Source organism: Periplaneta americana, chromosome 17 (genome assembly GCF_040183065.1).
Source record: "Periplaneta americana isolate PAMFEO1 chromosome 17, P.americana_PAMFEO1_priV1, whole genome shotgun sequence".
Lineage (NCBI taxonomy): Eukaryota > Metazoa > Arthropoda > Insecta > Blattodea > Blattidae > Periplaneta > Periplaneta americana.
Genome location: NC_091133.1, coordinates 4,646,490 through 4,661,807, shown reverse-complemented (window position 1 = coordinate 4,661,807; position 15,318 = coordinate 4,646,490). Strand labels below are relative to the sequence as shown.

Sequence of the window (15,318 nt, the reverse complement as noted above, 5' to 3'; positions counted from 1 at the left end):
ACAAAGGCCCTGAACTCAACCTTACAGAACACAGGGTGTGTTACAACACAGCAGGAACACCGCTAAAAAAGCACTGCCCAATAATAGCAAGCTTCTCTATTCACGGTCAGACAAAGCCCACAAACCATCCCATTCCGGAGACACCCTCTTCAAGGAAACTAGACGAGAACGCGATTAATAGAAACACGGATAAACTCGACGAAATTAACAAACTGATAAGAGAACACAACCTAGACGTTGCCGCAATAACCCTAGAAGAGCTCATCAAAGATGCCACCGTGCCCAGGTCAAAAAGAAGAGCCCAAAAGTGGTTCGACGGTGAATGCGACCATGAGAGGAGAAAAGTATTAGAGAAGGTGCACATCGCAAAAACCACAGATAACCAAGTGGCTCTAAGAACCTACTGCGAGTCCAGAAGAAAATACAAAACCCTACTGAAACAGAAACGGAAGGACTTCATCGAATTCGAAGCAGTTAAGATGGTGGAGGAAGCCAAGAGAGACCCCCACGTGGCTCTGAAGCCCATAAAATCTCAAACCATAGGACAAATAGACATGGCCACCTGGGAGGAGCACTTCACTAACATACTTAATTAAGGGAAGAACGCAGCTGCATACCCACCGAAGACTATAGACAGAGACCATACTAACACACACCCTTTTACAACAGACGAAGTACAGGACACCATAAGGAACCTAAAGAACAACAAGGCGGCCGGCCCGGACGGGATCTTCAACGAGCACATCAAAACTTCAGCCAATCTACTTCTCCAAGCCATCACAGATCTTTTAAACCTCTGCCTAAGAATGAGCAACATACCAACTGGATGGAGATCGTCGACCTTGAAGGTGCTACACAAAGGAAAAGGCGATCCAGGCGACCCCAACCAATACAGAGGAATAGCCTTGGAAAACAACATCTTCAAAATCCTGACCAAACCAATAACAAAACGTCTTACAAGAGAAACAGACCACACAATTCCTGACGAACAATTCCGTTTCAGAGCAGGACGAAACACACTACAAGCAGTTCGAAACCTGATCGGAGACATAGAAGATGCTCTAAGATTTCCCCGAGGCAAATTCCACAGGTCTTTATTGACTATACCAAAGCCTTTGACACACTCAATAGGAACGTCATCTCATCAAAACTCGAGGCAATGACAGGAGAGAATAAAGAACTTATAACACTGGTTCAGAATATACTAAGGAATAACACGGTCCGAGTCTCTGACAACATCAGCATATCAGAAGAAATTACCCAGACCAACGGAGTGTTGCAGGGAGATCCACTCAGTCCCCTGTTGTTCAACATTGCCACATATGATTCAGTCAGCAGAATACGACAGGAAGCGGAGGAAGTGAAAATATACATCTATGCCGACGACATGGTCATCGGATCACGTGACGCAAACAAGCTGCAAAAAGTATCTAAGGCACTGGAGAAATGGGCTGAGGAAAACGAACTACAGATCAACCTAGAGAAAACCGTGCAGATGACTTTCCGAAAAGGCGGACGAATATAAACTAATGACAGAATACTGCTGAAGAACGAACCAATACACATGACAAACTCATTTGAAACCTCGGCATGACCCTGCAGACAACAATTACGTCTTTCAGTATCCACATCAAATCCAGAGTGGCAGCAGCCACAAACGCTATATACGATATCAGATCACTGAGTAGACTCTCCCTAAGTTCAGCTATGGCATTCTTCAGAACGAAAATAGTCCCCATCCTCACCTACGGGATCGAGATGATATGGGAAAAACTGAATAATACCGACCTTCGTACCTTAGAAGCAGTGAAAGCACGATTCCTGAAAGCCGCACTGGGTGTGTCTAAATACACACGCTCCAGACTAGCCTACGAGCTCGCAAAAGAGACATTTCTGATAGAAGACCTGCGTCTAGAGTTCTCCCTGCCTGCCAAAAACTGTTGGGCAAAATTATTGAAAGAAAGGGAAGAGAAACGAAATGAGATATGGCTGGAGTTCTACTCAACGGAAGCAATAGTAAACCGATCATGGACGAACACGGATCAAGAACTTCGCCACTTTGTCACCTCCATGGCAGTACGTGGCTACCACCACAAGCTCTGAAAATCAAACATTTACCACGACCCCAATCCAGACTGTATATGTGAACTGTGCGACCTAACCTGCGATCGATACCACATCACCCAGTGCAAAAAGCTTCACAAACCAATAATCGAATACAGCAAGAACTAAAGTGGAATCCACTAACACACTCCTGCACAGTTTGTGCGCATTTCATATTTCAAAAAGTGAAAAAAACATATCCCACAAATATGACATTTCTATGGCTTCTTACGAGCATGAATGCGTGCATGCAATCTGAGATTGCCAGAGGTTATAAATAATTTATCACAGATACCACACTTGAATGGCATCTCGCCAGAGTGAGTACGTGCGTGCACTCTGAGAGCGCTAGACTCTACAAAACATTTACCACAAACATTACACTTATATGGTCTCTCGCCGGAATGTATACGTGCGTGCGCTATTAGATGAGTTGACCGAGCAAAACTTTTCCCACAAACGCTACATTCGTAGGGCTTCGCGCCAGTGTGCGTACGTGAGTGAACAGTAAGATCAAACGATCTTAAAAAACATTTGCCGCACACATCGCACTTGAATGGCTTTACACCAGAATGAGTTTGTGCGTGCACTTTTAGAACACTCGACGCTACAAAACATTTCCCACAAACATCACACTTGTATGGACTCTCGCCGGAATGTGTACGTGCATGCGAAATGAGATGAATCGATTGAGCAAAAGTTTTCCCACAGACGTCACATTTGTAAGGCTTCGTGCCAGAGTGCGTATATGAGTGCACGGTTAGGTCACTCGTTCTTAGAAAACATTTGCCACACACCTCGCATTTGTAAGACCTTTGTCCACAAAGCTTACGTCTGTGCAGAATGAAATATGCGGACCGCACAAAACATTTGCCACACACGTCGCATCTGAATGGCTCCTCGTTTTTGTGCGTACGCAAGTGGTCTTTCAGGTGTCCAAATCGTTTAAAACGTTTCTCGCAGGTATCGCATTTGTATTTCCTTTCGGCGGTATGATTGCGCAAATGTATTTTGTGGCTTTGAAGAGTCTGTAACAACTTGCCACAAATATTACACTTGAAGGAATCTTCGTCTGTGCGAATGTCAGGCTGCATCTCTATGTAGTTTCTGCTTCTAAGAAACTGATTGTAAATCTGTGGTTCTGATTTACTTTCTCTGACAAGATCCTCTGGGAGACAATTATCAGGTCTTGGAAACTTCGCCTGTAGCGTTTCATTCCCGTCAGTGTCCAGAGTGCTGGAATAAAAATATCCCATAAGTGAAAGTTACCAACATCACAACAAGAAAGGGCAATAACTTTAATCATTTTGAGTGCTATTCATAGTCATTTAGCTAGCCCGTACTACGAGAATACTAAACTAGCCCCGGCTATCGACTGGTTACTTGTACAGGATTCATATTATATCATATCATATCGCTAACATTGGTTTATGAATACGAAAAACGTTAGTTCGCTGATCATCCACCAGAAGCCCGCGCTAAGAATGTCTATGAATATGGCCAGAGCCATCTTCAGTTACAAGCCGGAGCATGGGTAGGTTTGGCAACACTGAGTGGAGGCACGCGGAGGCGAAATAAAGGCTTGACGTTTGACGTTTTAGTGCTTCGATTTCGTTGTCACATGTACATTTTCGACATTAATTGATACAAAACTAAGTACATATGATCAAGAATCAGTGTATTCATGCACGTAATTTATTTCGGAATCCGAAATGGTATTTTGAGTTTCAGAATACCGCGTAAGTACTTGCATACAGCCACTTATAACTAAAAAAAATTAAAAGCATACGTGTTTTTATTGATGGTGCAAGGGAAAATAAATATATACTTGTTACTTGTACCAAAAATAAATCAAATAACAACGTCCTTTCGCAATACCCTATTCCAATGCGGGTAGTAAATTGACAATGTTTTACCCCTTTATGTTGTTTCACCTCTGACGTGAAAAGTCTAGGATATCATATACATTTTAATTTCATGTGATTATCTGTCGTTCTTTTCTATAAGTATTTCAGATGCCCAGGAAGCCACTTTTAGTTTGAACCTCGCCAGTCACCATAACAATACTGTTATCCTAAATTATTTGGTAGAAATTTTCTAAAATATAATTTTAAATAGACCAAGGCCAAGTATAAAGATCTATGAAAAAAATAAGAAACATACCTTCAACATCATATGCAACAAAACACATCATTATCTCTTAAGTATGTGACAATTAGCGTAAACTCAGAGAACTTCAAATCCTGTAAATACGAAGTGAAAAAAAAACATGTTTATAACTAATTTATTACAAAAGAAATAATATTAATAAACAAACCTTTAAAACCAACAAAGTGAGTGTATGCATCCACAAATATGGAGAGTTCTGACGTATAGCAGGTATTCCGAATCTTCAACAAAACTGTAACATTTATGGGATCACAAAACAGCTGTTTACAATGAACTTGAAAATCGACGGCGTAACTTTATTGATATAGCAGGCGAGACCCAACAATTTGGCTAGAATTCTGATACACCACAAACCACAAGTAAGATTATAAAAATGTAGTTTATACAATATTTAATATTTAGAAGAATTGGCAATCATTTTGTCATTAATAATAGCCGTAAAAATTGCCAAAGACTGCAGCCATATTTTCATTTATTGTCTTGATTTTATCGCCAACACGCACTTAGTTTGTAATACATCAACAATTGACGTTTGGTACGACCGCGAACGTAATTCCATCGAGACACACTTATATTGTAACATTAATTTACACTGAAAACCGACATTAGCACAAACACGTGTTCTGGATAATAGGCCTTCGGCTGACAGTTAATTACAGTGTTGCAGACATATGGCTCCGGCTTGTAACTGAAGAAGGCTCTGATAGGGCCCAAATGTTTTTAATGGAAGAAAATACTTATTGACATTTACTAAAGTTATTAAATTTGAATTAAATACTATATTAGAGCTATGAATTTAGAGAAAAATATCTGTATAGAGTAATGACGCACTAATGAAAGTAGAGTATATTTCGTCAAAGGAAGTCAAAGCAGTCATATAAAATATTGTACAATAATGAACCTGATATACAGAATCAGTCGTAATTATGTGCTATAAAGTATTGTAGAGTATTCTATACATCAAAACAAGCATATTTTGTCATATAAACGTATAGCCGATACTCCACTGTTGTCAAGATATGGCAACACTGCGTTATTTCAAAGCTGGTCTACCAATTATTTGTTGCTAAAATAGGAAATAACAGTCGGTGTTGTTTTGTGGTTAAAAAGAGATATATTCATAGTTGGCCATGTGTTGTAGTTATGGTGATGTTTTGTTGATTCATGATGTTGAGTACTGTAACTGAGATTAGTATTATTTTTACTTTACTGAATTGCATAATATCACAGTTGGCACTAATACAGAATGGGGGAAGCACACACTAAGTGACATGACTGATATGATCTTGATTTACGGTGACGTAAGAAAGAATTCTGCTGCTGCTGCTCGCATCTACACTGAACGTTTTCCTAGTCGACGACACACAACTCCACAAAGATTTGTAGCAGTGGAACATCGCCTTAGGGAAACCGGTCGCTTTGCACCTGTGACGAACAATAACTAAAAGACATGGCCAACTATAAATAAACCTCTTTTAACCACAAAACAACACCGACTATTAGTTCCAATTTCAGCCATGGGTAATTGCTAGACTAGCTTTGAAATAACGTAATGTTGTCTTATCTTGATAACAATGCAGTATCGACTATATGCTCATATGACAAAGTATGTTTGATTTAGTGTATAGAATAGTCTGCAATTTCATAGCATATAATTAAGACTCACCTTGTTGTATATGCATATGTTGGTGGGCCTGATTTTTGACAACAGCAAGGAAAGGGAAAGTACACAATAATTTAACTAGTTACATTAACACTCCCTATAGAGTATATTATGACACCAAGCATTGAAAGACAGAGGACTGATAAATTTCAAGTACAGATGTACACGACCCAAGAATTAGAATTAGAAACTGTGTCCCTGATTATGTGTCCTTTGGGTGCCATGCGATTTTGAATTAAGCCAAACTATGAAGCATCTGTGATCATTCAATATGATTCCAGCACAACAAAGAGCAGTGAAACAAGTCAATATCGAAGTGGGCTCTTTTCTATCAGAATTATTTCAGACTTTTTATGACTTCCATAATTCATATAATATACCTGCTGAAAAGCAAACTTCAATGTGCATTCTCTACTCTACTCATCATAAAGAGTGTTCACCGTAACTTTCCACGCACCTTGTCTGCTTTCATCACATGACTCAGTCGGCACGAGCTTTGGCTGCTGAACCGAAGTTGCACTTGAGTGTGGGTTCCATTCCCGCTTGAGCTGGATAGCTGGTTCAGTTTTTCCGAGATTTCGCCCAATCGTAAAGTGAATGTAATTTTATCTGTGGCGAATCCTCGGCCTTATCTCGCAGTTATCATTGATTTCAGTGACACCAAGTAACTAGTAGTTGATATTGCGCCGTTAAATAACGAAGTAACAAAAATCCTTGTTACACATCACGTATACCAGAGGAATAATAAGATATGTACTGATTAATGAAATTGATAACTGAATGGGAGTTCCGTGTCCAAACTAAAAAGCGGTGATATTTTATTTGATACAGAACATACTACGCTTTAATTGTAAACGAAAATTTGAATATACAGAGAATTGATAACTCCACCCATAACATAATGATAACATATTGTTCGTAAATTCATTATCTGTCATAGACAATTTTAATATGATATTAAATATGCATATTTTAAAATAATTTTATATGTAATTTTGTTAATTAATTACCTTCACCTTCTAATTAGATAGCTTTCATGAAAAGTTTTTTTATAGGTTTTTTAAATTTGGTTGAACGAGGATTGAGCGTATTCTCTTCCTGCACTTCCAGCCATCTTACATGTCATACCAACATAACTTACGAGGCATTACGAACTTTCCGCGCTAGTTTGCAATATTGCAGCGGGATGGTTACGCGGGTATTTAAAATGTATAAATTCATAGCTATCGATATAACATAACGAATGTTTCGCGCTAGTTTCTAATGTTCGAGCGGGAATTCGTATAACTTTGTTCACATTTTAATAAATTAATCAAAGACGGGAATATTAAAACTGTACTTTTGTACTTTTCATCAAGAAGAGTAATGTTTTTTCCTTGCTCTAATTCATGCTCAGACATTCCAGCCACGGCACGAACAAACATGGAATAATAATGAACGTCACTCAGCAAGACACCTTTACACGTCGACACGAGCACAGCTGTGAGACATCTTATGAACCTTACCGAGCTGACTGTTCTGTGCTGCCTACCTAAGCGCATGGTGGGAAGTCCACGAACTTAACTGTCGGACCTCAGATACACTGCATAAATAATACACACTTAACATCAGAGACTTTGTTGGAATTTTCTATTTCTTACATATACATATATTGGAAATTTCTTCCTCCGGTGTTTAATACCTGTGACTATATTTGCTACGAAACAAAATCATATCAAAGAATATGCGTCACATGACCCACTTCCGAAGACAGGAATTTACGATAAATCAAAGCCACATAAAACAACTATGTGATACAGTTGCTGAAAATTAAATGTACAAATCCAGACCACATCACTTTCTCGTCTGGGTGAACAGTGCAAAGATTTGAGTCATCACGAAGGCGATTAACGATTGGGTCTCACATAACAGTGCAGAGAAGCATTTCGCACACACATACAGCGCTTATCAATTTTTCTGATAATTTCAATATGCTAACTTCTCCCACTAGAATGACCCCGTCTACAGCGTGCATGCTTTCTGAAGTTACTCAATTGCGAATAGGTTTTTCCGCAAACATTGCATTTGAATGGCTTCTCTCCTGTATGTATACGTTCGTGGGTTTTCAGATATTGCGAAAACGGAAAAAGTTTCCCGCAAATATCGCATTTGAACGGCTTCTCGCCTGTATGTGTGCGTTGGTGGGTTTTCATATTTTGCGAACACGAGAAATGTTTCCCACAAACATCGCACTTGAACGGCTTCTCGCCAGTGTGTGTACGTTCGTGGGTTTTCAGATTTTGCGACGACGTGAAACCTTTCCCGCAAACATAACAATTGAACGGCTTGTCGCCGGTGTGTAAGAGTGCATGCCTCTTAAGATTTACTCTTTGCGAAAAATTCTTTCCACACACGTCGCAACTGAATGGCTTGTCGCCTGTGTGTATGCGCGCGTGATTTTTTAGAGTTTTCAAGTGCGCAAAACACTTTCCACAAACATCACATTTGTACATCTTGTCTCCATGCCGGTTATCTTTTACAACACTGCAGCAGAAACTTGGGACTCCATTGTTATGGCTGTGAAGAAAATAGCTTTTAAAGTTGATGCATACTAATGCTTCAATCATTCATGACACGCATGGAAAAATCTAATTAAAATACATAAAATATGTGAAGTTCTGGGATTTCTTATATCGATACCAGAATAGCTGTCTACCTGCAGCATAATGACAGCCTAAACAGAACTTCAATGTCCCGACATAATTTCTTCTTGAAACAATCAATTACAGAGTGGAAGTGAAATGACCTTGCAGATAGAAAGGGAAGACAGGGTACACGTAAATGAATAGAAAACCTGTATTACGTTTTGTGATGAAATGCAGGGTTAATTAGAAAATTAAGTTTCAAGTTTCAACAGTCCAGCAACATCGCCGCTTACACACTCTTCTCGTGATACAGATGTAGGAGGTCACCGAACTCGGTGTTGGTAGGTGAGCTGCTCTCTGCCAAGACGTTGCCACGTTCTATAGTGGGACCATCGGATCTGTGCCCCGTAAGATATGCGAACTGAACCCTAATTCCTTCTCAGCCTCGGTAATTCATTTCCCTCCCTGCATTCCTATCTCTCTCTTTTCTATCTCTCTCCCTTTCTCTCCCCCACTACTCACAATTTTGAACCTTCTTCAGTTTATTTGCACTTGCAGTCCAGTGTTGTCAACTCAACATCTATACTGTAGCACGGAGTGGTGAAAAAAAATATTATTAAGCAAGTACTAGCATTTTTCGATGAAGAGAAACAAACAGGTCAATATCTGTTTCCTCTAAATCAGGCAACGAAAATAACAGCTGCGATCACAGATGAGGCTTATTTTATTTCAATTGATTACGTATTAAAATTACTTACTTAACTAATACTGTTATAATACAACATTTTTATGTAATTTATAAAGGCGGGTCACAGGGCCTAATAAAGAAAATCAGGTGAGAGGGGGTCTGTGCAGGAGATGAAAATCTAGAATCACGAAGGAGGAACAGACCAAGGGAATCTTTAATTCTTGTAGATGATATGGAGCGATGTATTTTAAGAAGAAAGATACAAGAATTTTATACCATGCAGAACGAAGTTCCGACTTTGAAGAAATTTTTTAAGGTTGTGAGGAAAACAATAAATTACGGATTAATAGAAGAGGAAGCAGCTAAATTTGTTATGAACTAGGGTGAAGACAGCAGCAGCAGCAATAGTAGTGACTCAGATTCAGATATGTCCGGGATATGCCCTCTGTAATTTCATGCATAATACAAGTCTTGGTCTTTTGTAAATTGTAAATTATTTTCATAAGAATAAATTAGAACTCCTGCACATTATCAACATGTTATGTTATATAATATGTAAATAAGATCGTAGTATGTATTAACTTCGCCATAGCCGGTCCTTAGCCCGGATGAGAAAGGAAGAGGGTACATGACTGTGTGTTCATTCATTCCTACAATTTTATAATTTTATTAGGCCTTCCAGATCACGTTCCAAACATAACAAAATAAGATAATAAGGTGAAGAAAAACTATTTATGACGAAAACATTTCTTTTTAGAAACGAAGCAGATTCCCTTCACGTAAATTCCATTTAATCAACAAATAGCTACTGTAATCATATAATTATCTCCAATTAATGGTAGAAGTCAATCAGCCTCATTAGACATTAACCTCATATTATTAATAACATTCAAGAGACATAACACCTTTTGACGGAAGTTTGGCAACACCCCTATTCGGCAAGGTTCACGGCCTGCAGTTTGATGTGGTGGGAGGAAAGCTGGTGGAATGGAGTAAGTAGAGGCGTTAACTTTTCCAAGAACGATGATAGCACTGAAGGGGCACAGATTCGATGGTTCGACTATAGCTTTATGCAATGGCTTGAATTTAAAATTAAATATACACGAAAACCGTGCACACTATTGAAATACGCCTCTGGTATAAATTATTCTTTATTGCATTTCCAACGATATGGACAAAAATAACAATTGCAAAAGTTACTCAGTAAGAGATTGTTAAACATTTGGGAAAACAAATTCTTTTTTTTTTTTAACTATGAACTTTCCACCAATATGATATTATAGGTTTTTTTACATATGACATGAGCTATTCACTCTGAAAACTGCAAGGCTATTTCACTTCCATCCTGAATATGTGAATTTAAAAATGTATTTTATATCTTTTGAAATGCAGTTTTTCCCCTAATTACTCAATATACTTACATGAAATTTTAACAGTGCTTTCTACAGCTTGAGTTCTACAAAGTGGACCAACTTGATTATGAACACCGCACACATAACTTCATAAAAAATATGTTTGTATATATACATATATATATAGCGCTTCTTTTCAGCCGGAACTGTCCGGAATGTGTTCCGGTAAACTTTTTGCCATTACAAATTCCAACGAGATATATTGTATAAGCGAAATTGAAAATTAAAATTGCCGCCACTGCTGAGTCCAAGAGTTGACTTTCTCATTATTATCGTTGGTGCAAAAGTAACTCCTGCAATGTAGTGCTGCCATCTTCCGTTACTGATCCTGAAACTATAGCTCGAAATCGCAAAATTTCCGTTATGCTTAAAATCGATAAGCTCCGTTTGGAACTTATTGTAACATAAGGTATGTAGGCCTAATATTTTTAAACCTACGTTTTTGTTGTATAATATGATCGAGTGATAGATTTCCGGTAAACTTTTCTCCATAAAAAAAGCACTGAATATATATATACATACATAAATACCAGGTGTTTCAGACAACTCGTATCAGCCTTTTTTTCTCGAAAACTATATAATACTGGTTGTTCATATAAAAAATTTGATTGGTGGTAGTTAAGAGGTGATCAGAACATTTTCAATACTTACTATAAAGAGTGTACGTACATAAACAACATACATTTCTCAGAAGATATCCTTATTGTTGCTTTGTGATTTAACAATAAAAGTTAGAAAACAAAGTCTCAGTAAAAGTTTCTTTTTAAAAGTAGTTTCCAATGGTACCCTCTATGACTGATGTTCTCGTTTGGAATTTCGAAGTTGACCACAGGTACCCCTACTTCCGGTTTGTTACGGGAAATGATACTACCACCAATTGCTTCTTTACATAGGTTTTTGTCATAAAAAAAAAAAATGTTATGTTTTATTTAACGACGCTCGCAACTCAGAGGTTATATCAGTGTCGCCGGATGTGCAGGAATTTTGTCCCTCAGGAGTTCTTTTACATGCCAGTAAATCTACTGACATGAGCCTGTTGCATTTAAGCGCACTTAAATACCATCGACCTGGCCTGGGATAGAACCCGTAACCTTGGGTATAGGAGGCCACCCCTATACCAACTTGCCAACCAGGTCGACTTGGTCATCAAATTTTTTATATGAACAATCGGTATCATATAGTTTTCGAGAAAAAAAGTCTGATACGGGTGGTGTGAAAAAAAAAACGCACGCACGCACAGACACAAACACAAAGTAATTTTCGTTTTCTTCTTCTGCTTCACTAAGGGTGAAATATTCAACTAAATATTGCTTTAAAATTTGCAATGTACATTACTTGGTAACTTACAAGGATTTATTGTATAATCATGGGAAATTTTATGCCATAGTATTACTGAAGTAAACTTTGACTGAAATCTTTTGATCATTCAGGAATCACTAACCAGTCCCCTTAAACTCAACGCAGTCTGGCAGCAGTGGTGGCAGCAGCAGTGGTGAGAGTAATAGCAATAACAGCACTACCAGGACCAGGAGCAGAATGGGCAGCAAGAACAGTTGCAGTAATGAGATAATAGTGTTTGTAATGGCAAAAGTGCACGTACAGTACTAGTGATAAAGAAGTAAAGGTTCACCAGTTGAGTCCACAAAGTATACTGAGTAATTTATTTGAACAACAAAAACGTGATTACAAATGTCTCTCCATCGTCATTATTTATATGAAACAGTCAAACCAACAACAGAGTAAAGCCTCACACACTTCACTCACCTCTGAGTTACGACTTCATCCTCTTCTGTCGTTATTTCCAGCTTGACCTCCTCCTTCACTTGAATCATATCACTTGACTCTACCTGTGAAGAAAGATTACGTAAAAACATAGGAGAAAGTAGGGAAGCAATCAATGCAAGATAGTTTATATGCTGCAGAATTGATTGTAAATCCCACCTGATCTTATAAGGCACTCACACATTGTAGTGATGAATGAGATATGCAATAAAAATAATATAAATAATTGATTAAATGGCGATCTTACTCGTGTCAATTATGTAAGCATGTGCGGCTTACAGCTGTTTCGGTGCTATTCGACACCATCCTCAGAGTCTACTAGATCTCGGCGCTATCTCAACTTCTCTGCCTGTTGTGTGGGTGCGTTCGTGTGATGAAGAGTTGTGTCAAATAGTGTGTGTGTTCTGAAATTGATCTGTGTGTTGAGAATTTGACTGAGGTGTGTTTTAGTGTGTATATTTCATATTGTTCTAGTGTGTTGAATTTTTTGTTTTTCGGTTGTATGTGTAGGATTTCCATGTCTGTATTTATGTTATTGTATGTGTGGTCACAATACATCTACATATGCCGTACACATACTGTAACTAATGCCAACCACACATACAACCCAAAAACCAAAAACTCAACACACTAGAACAATATGAAATATACAGACACACTAAAACACACCCCAGTCAAAATCTCAAACACAGATCAGTTTCAGAAAACACACACTATTTGACACAACTCTTCATCACACGAACGCACCCACACAACAGGCAGCAAAGTTGAGATAGCGCCGAGATCTAGTAGGCTCTGAGGATGGTGTCAAGTAGCATAGAAACAGCTGTAAGCCGCACATGCTTACATAATTAACATGAGTAAGATCGCCATTTAATCACTTATTTATATTCAAGTGTTAAAAGTAGTGTATGAAAGATTCAACATGCAAAAATTATATATATATATCGTCCACACCTGTGGAGTAACGGTCAGTGCGTCTGGCCGCGAAACCAGGTGGCCCGGGTTCGAATCCTGGTCGGGTCCAGTTACCTGGTTGAGGTTTTTTCCGAGGCTTCCACTCAACCCAACACCGGCAAATGCTGGGTAATTTTCGGTGCTGGACCCCGGACTCATTTCACCGGCATTATCACCTTCATTTCATTTAGGCGCTAAATAACCTGCGATGTTGATACAGCTTCGTAAAATAACCCAATAAAATTATATATATATATATATATATATATATATATATATAATGTCATTTTGTCAGAATTATTCTGTTTTATGTAACAGTTGGTTAAAGAATAAGTTAATTCAAAGAATAAATTAGATTGACACGCGAATCTTATCTTATGATAGACACTGGTGACTACAAGGCTGGTTTAGGAACATCTAGTTGAAAAACTATCTAATTTTTAGGGTAAAATTGAAAAAGGAAAATTTTAGTAAGGAACTTTGAAGCAATTCCACATATATGTTTATTTCTTGCAAGCATATAAGTAGAGGTGTGTGTTTGTTGCAATCTACGACAAAATCAAAAACCTAAACGGTTTTTATTACTCGCAACAAAAGACCACTACTACAATATTGTACATGGTCACTGTAAGACTCATATTCCAGTCGTGAAATAAGCGAATTTTACCTGCCTTTGCGAGTAACACCAATTATGTTTATAAGTAGTTATTTATATTAATAAATCCATTTAGCAGGACAAATGAAATAAATAATACAAACTGAAGCGAATTTCGTTAATCGCGGTAAAGTAATTGCGTCATATCATGCTGTAACACGTGCTGCTGACCACTCCGAGACTCCCTCTGTGTGCCAATTGCTGCTCCTGCCTTTCTGTGGAAATGCGCAAAATAATTTCTTTATTAATCTTGTTTTCATTCTTGATGTGTCTGCTGTGTTCAAGTGTCATAAAGAAACATGCCGAAACCTCAGGTTTCGTTAGTATACAGGGTGTTTCAAAAATACGGGGCATAATTTCAAGTATGTATTTCCCACATGTTGACAATCAAAATAGTTCATTACAACATGTGTCCGGAAATGCTTCATTTCCGAGTTATGGCCTTCACAACATTGAAATTCACCGGAACGTTTTTCTTTCCGCAGGTCGTTGTCATTACAGAAGATGTTCAAAATGTCCACCTCCTGCTTGAATACAGACCTCACATCGATGTCTCACTGACCTGCGAACACGATCCCAAACTCCAGGAGTATTGCGTAAGTCCTCAGAACATGCCACAATTAGATTCCGAAGGGATCCCAAATCAGGCACCGGAGACGAATGAACCAATGATTTTAAATGGCCCCACAAGTAGAAATCGAGAGGGTTCAGATCAGGTGAGAGTGGAGGCCAAGCAATTGGGCCACCTCTACCTATCCATCGATCAGGAAACCTTCGATCCAAGTACCGGCAAGCCGAATGACTGAAGTGTGCAGGAGCGCCATCATGCAAGAAGTGAATGTGTTGACGATTGATCAGTGGAGTGTCTTCTAAAACATGAGGTATGGTGTTTTCCAGGAAGTTTGTGTACGCCTGCCCGGTAAGTCTGTTTACAAGTACATGGGGTCCAACTAATCGATCACCAATGATACCGGCCCACATGTTGAGGGAGAACCGCACCTGGTGATGAGATGGAACAGTTGCACGTGGGTTTTCATACGCCCATACATGCTGATTGTGGAAATTTGTTATGCCATCTCGTGTGAACTGTGCTTCATCTGTAAATAATACTAAGGCAGGAAAGTTCGGATTTACACCACACTGCTGCAAGAACCACTGACAGAACCTAACTCGTGCAGGGTAATCTGCTGGTGACAGGGCCTGTACACGTTGCAAATGATAAGGATACAATTGATACTCTTTCAACAGTCTCCAGACAGTCGTAT

General features: G+C 38.7%; 1 protein-coding gene across 10 annotated transcripts in view; it reads right to left on the bottom strand.

The window, feature by feature from the left end:
- Positions 1–536: 536 nt before the first annotated feature.
- Positions 537–15,318, bottom strand: part of LOC138692714 (zinc finger protein 239-like) — a 110,570-nt gene continuing 95,788 nt past the window's right edge. For 6 of the 10 annotated variants that reach the window (XM_069815887.1, XM_069815890.1, XM_069815883.1 and 3 more), the window contains 2 exons: positions 12,424–12,506; positions 537–3,339 (listed from right to left, as the gene is read on the bottom strand). Coding sequence is in view for 5 of the 10 variants with exons in the window: in XM_069815883.1 (XP_069671984.1) it covers positions 2,322–3,339; positions 12,424–12,506 (1,101 nt within the window). In the remaining 5 variants the exon portion in view is untranslated. Of the gene's footprint in view, positions 3,340–7,224; positions 8,492–12,221; positions 12,507–13,883; positions 14,269–15,318 lie in introns of those variants that run through there. The other 4 variants (XM_069815888.1, XM_069815891.1, XM_069815886.1 and 1 more) reach the window with 3 other exon arrangements.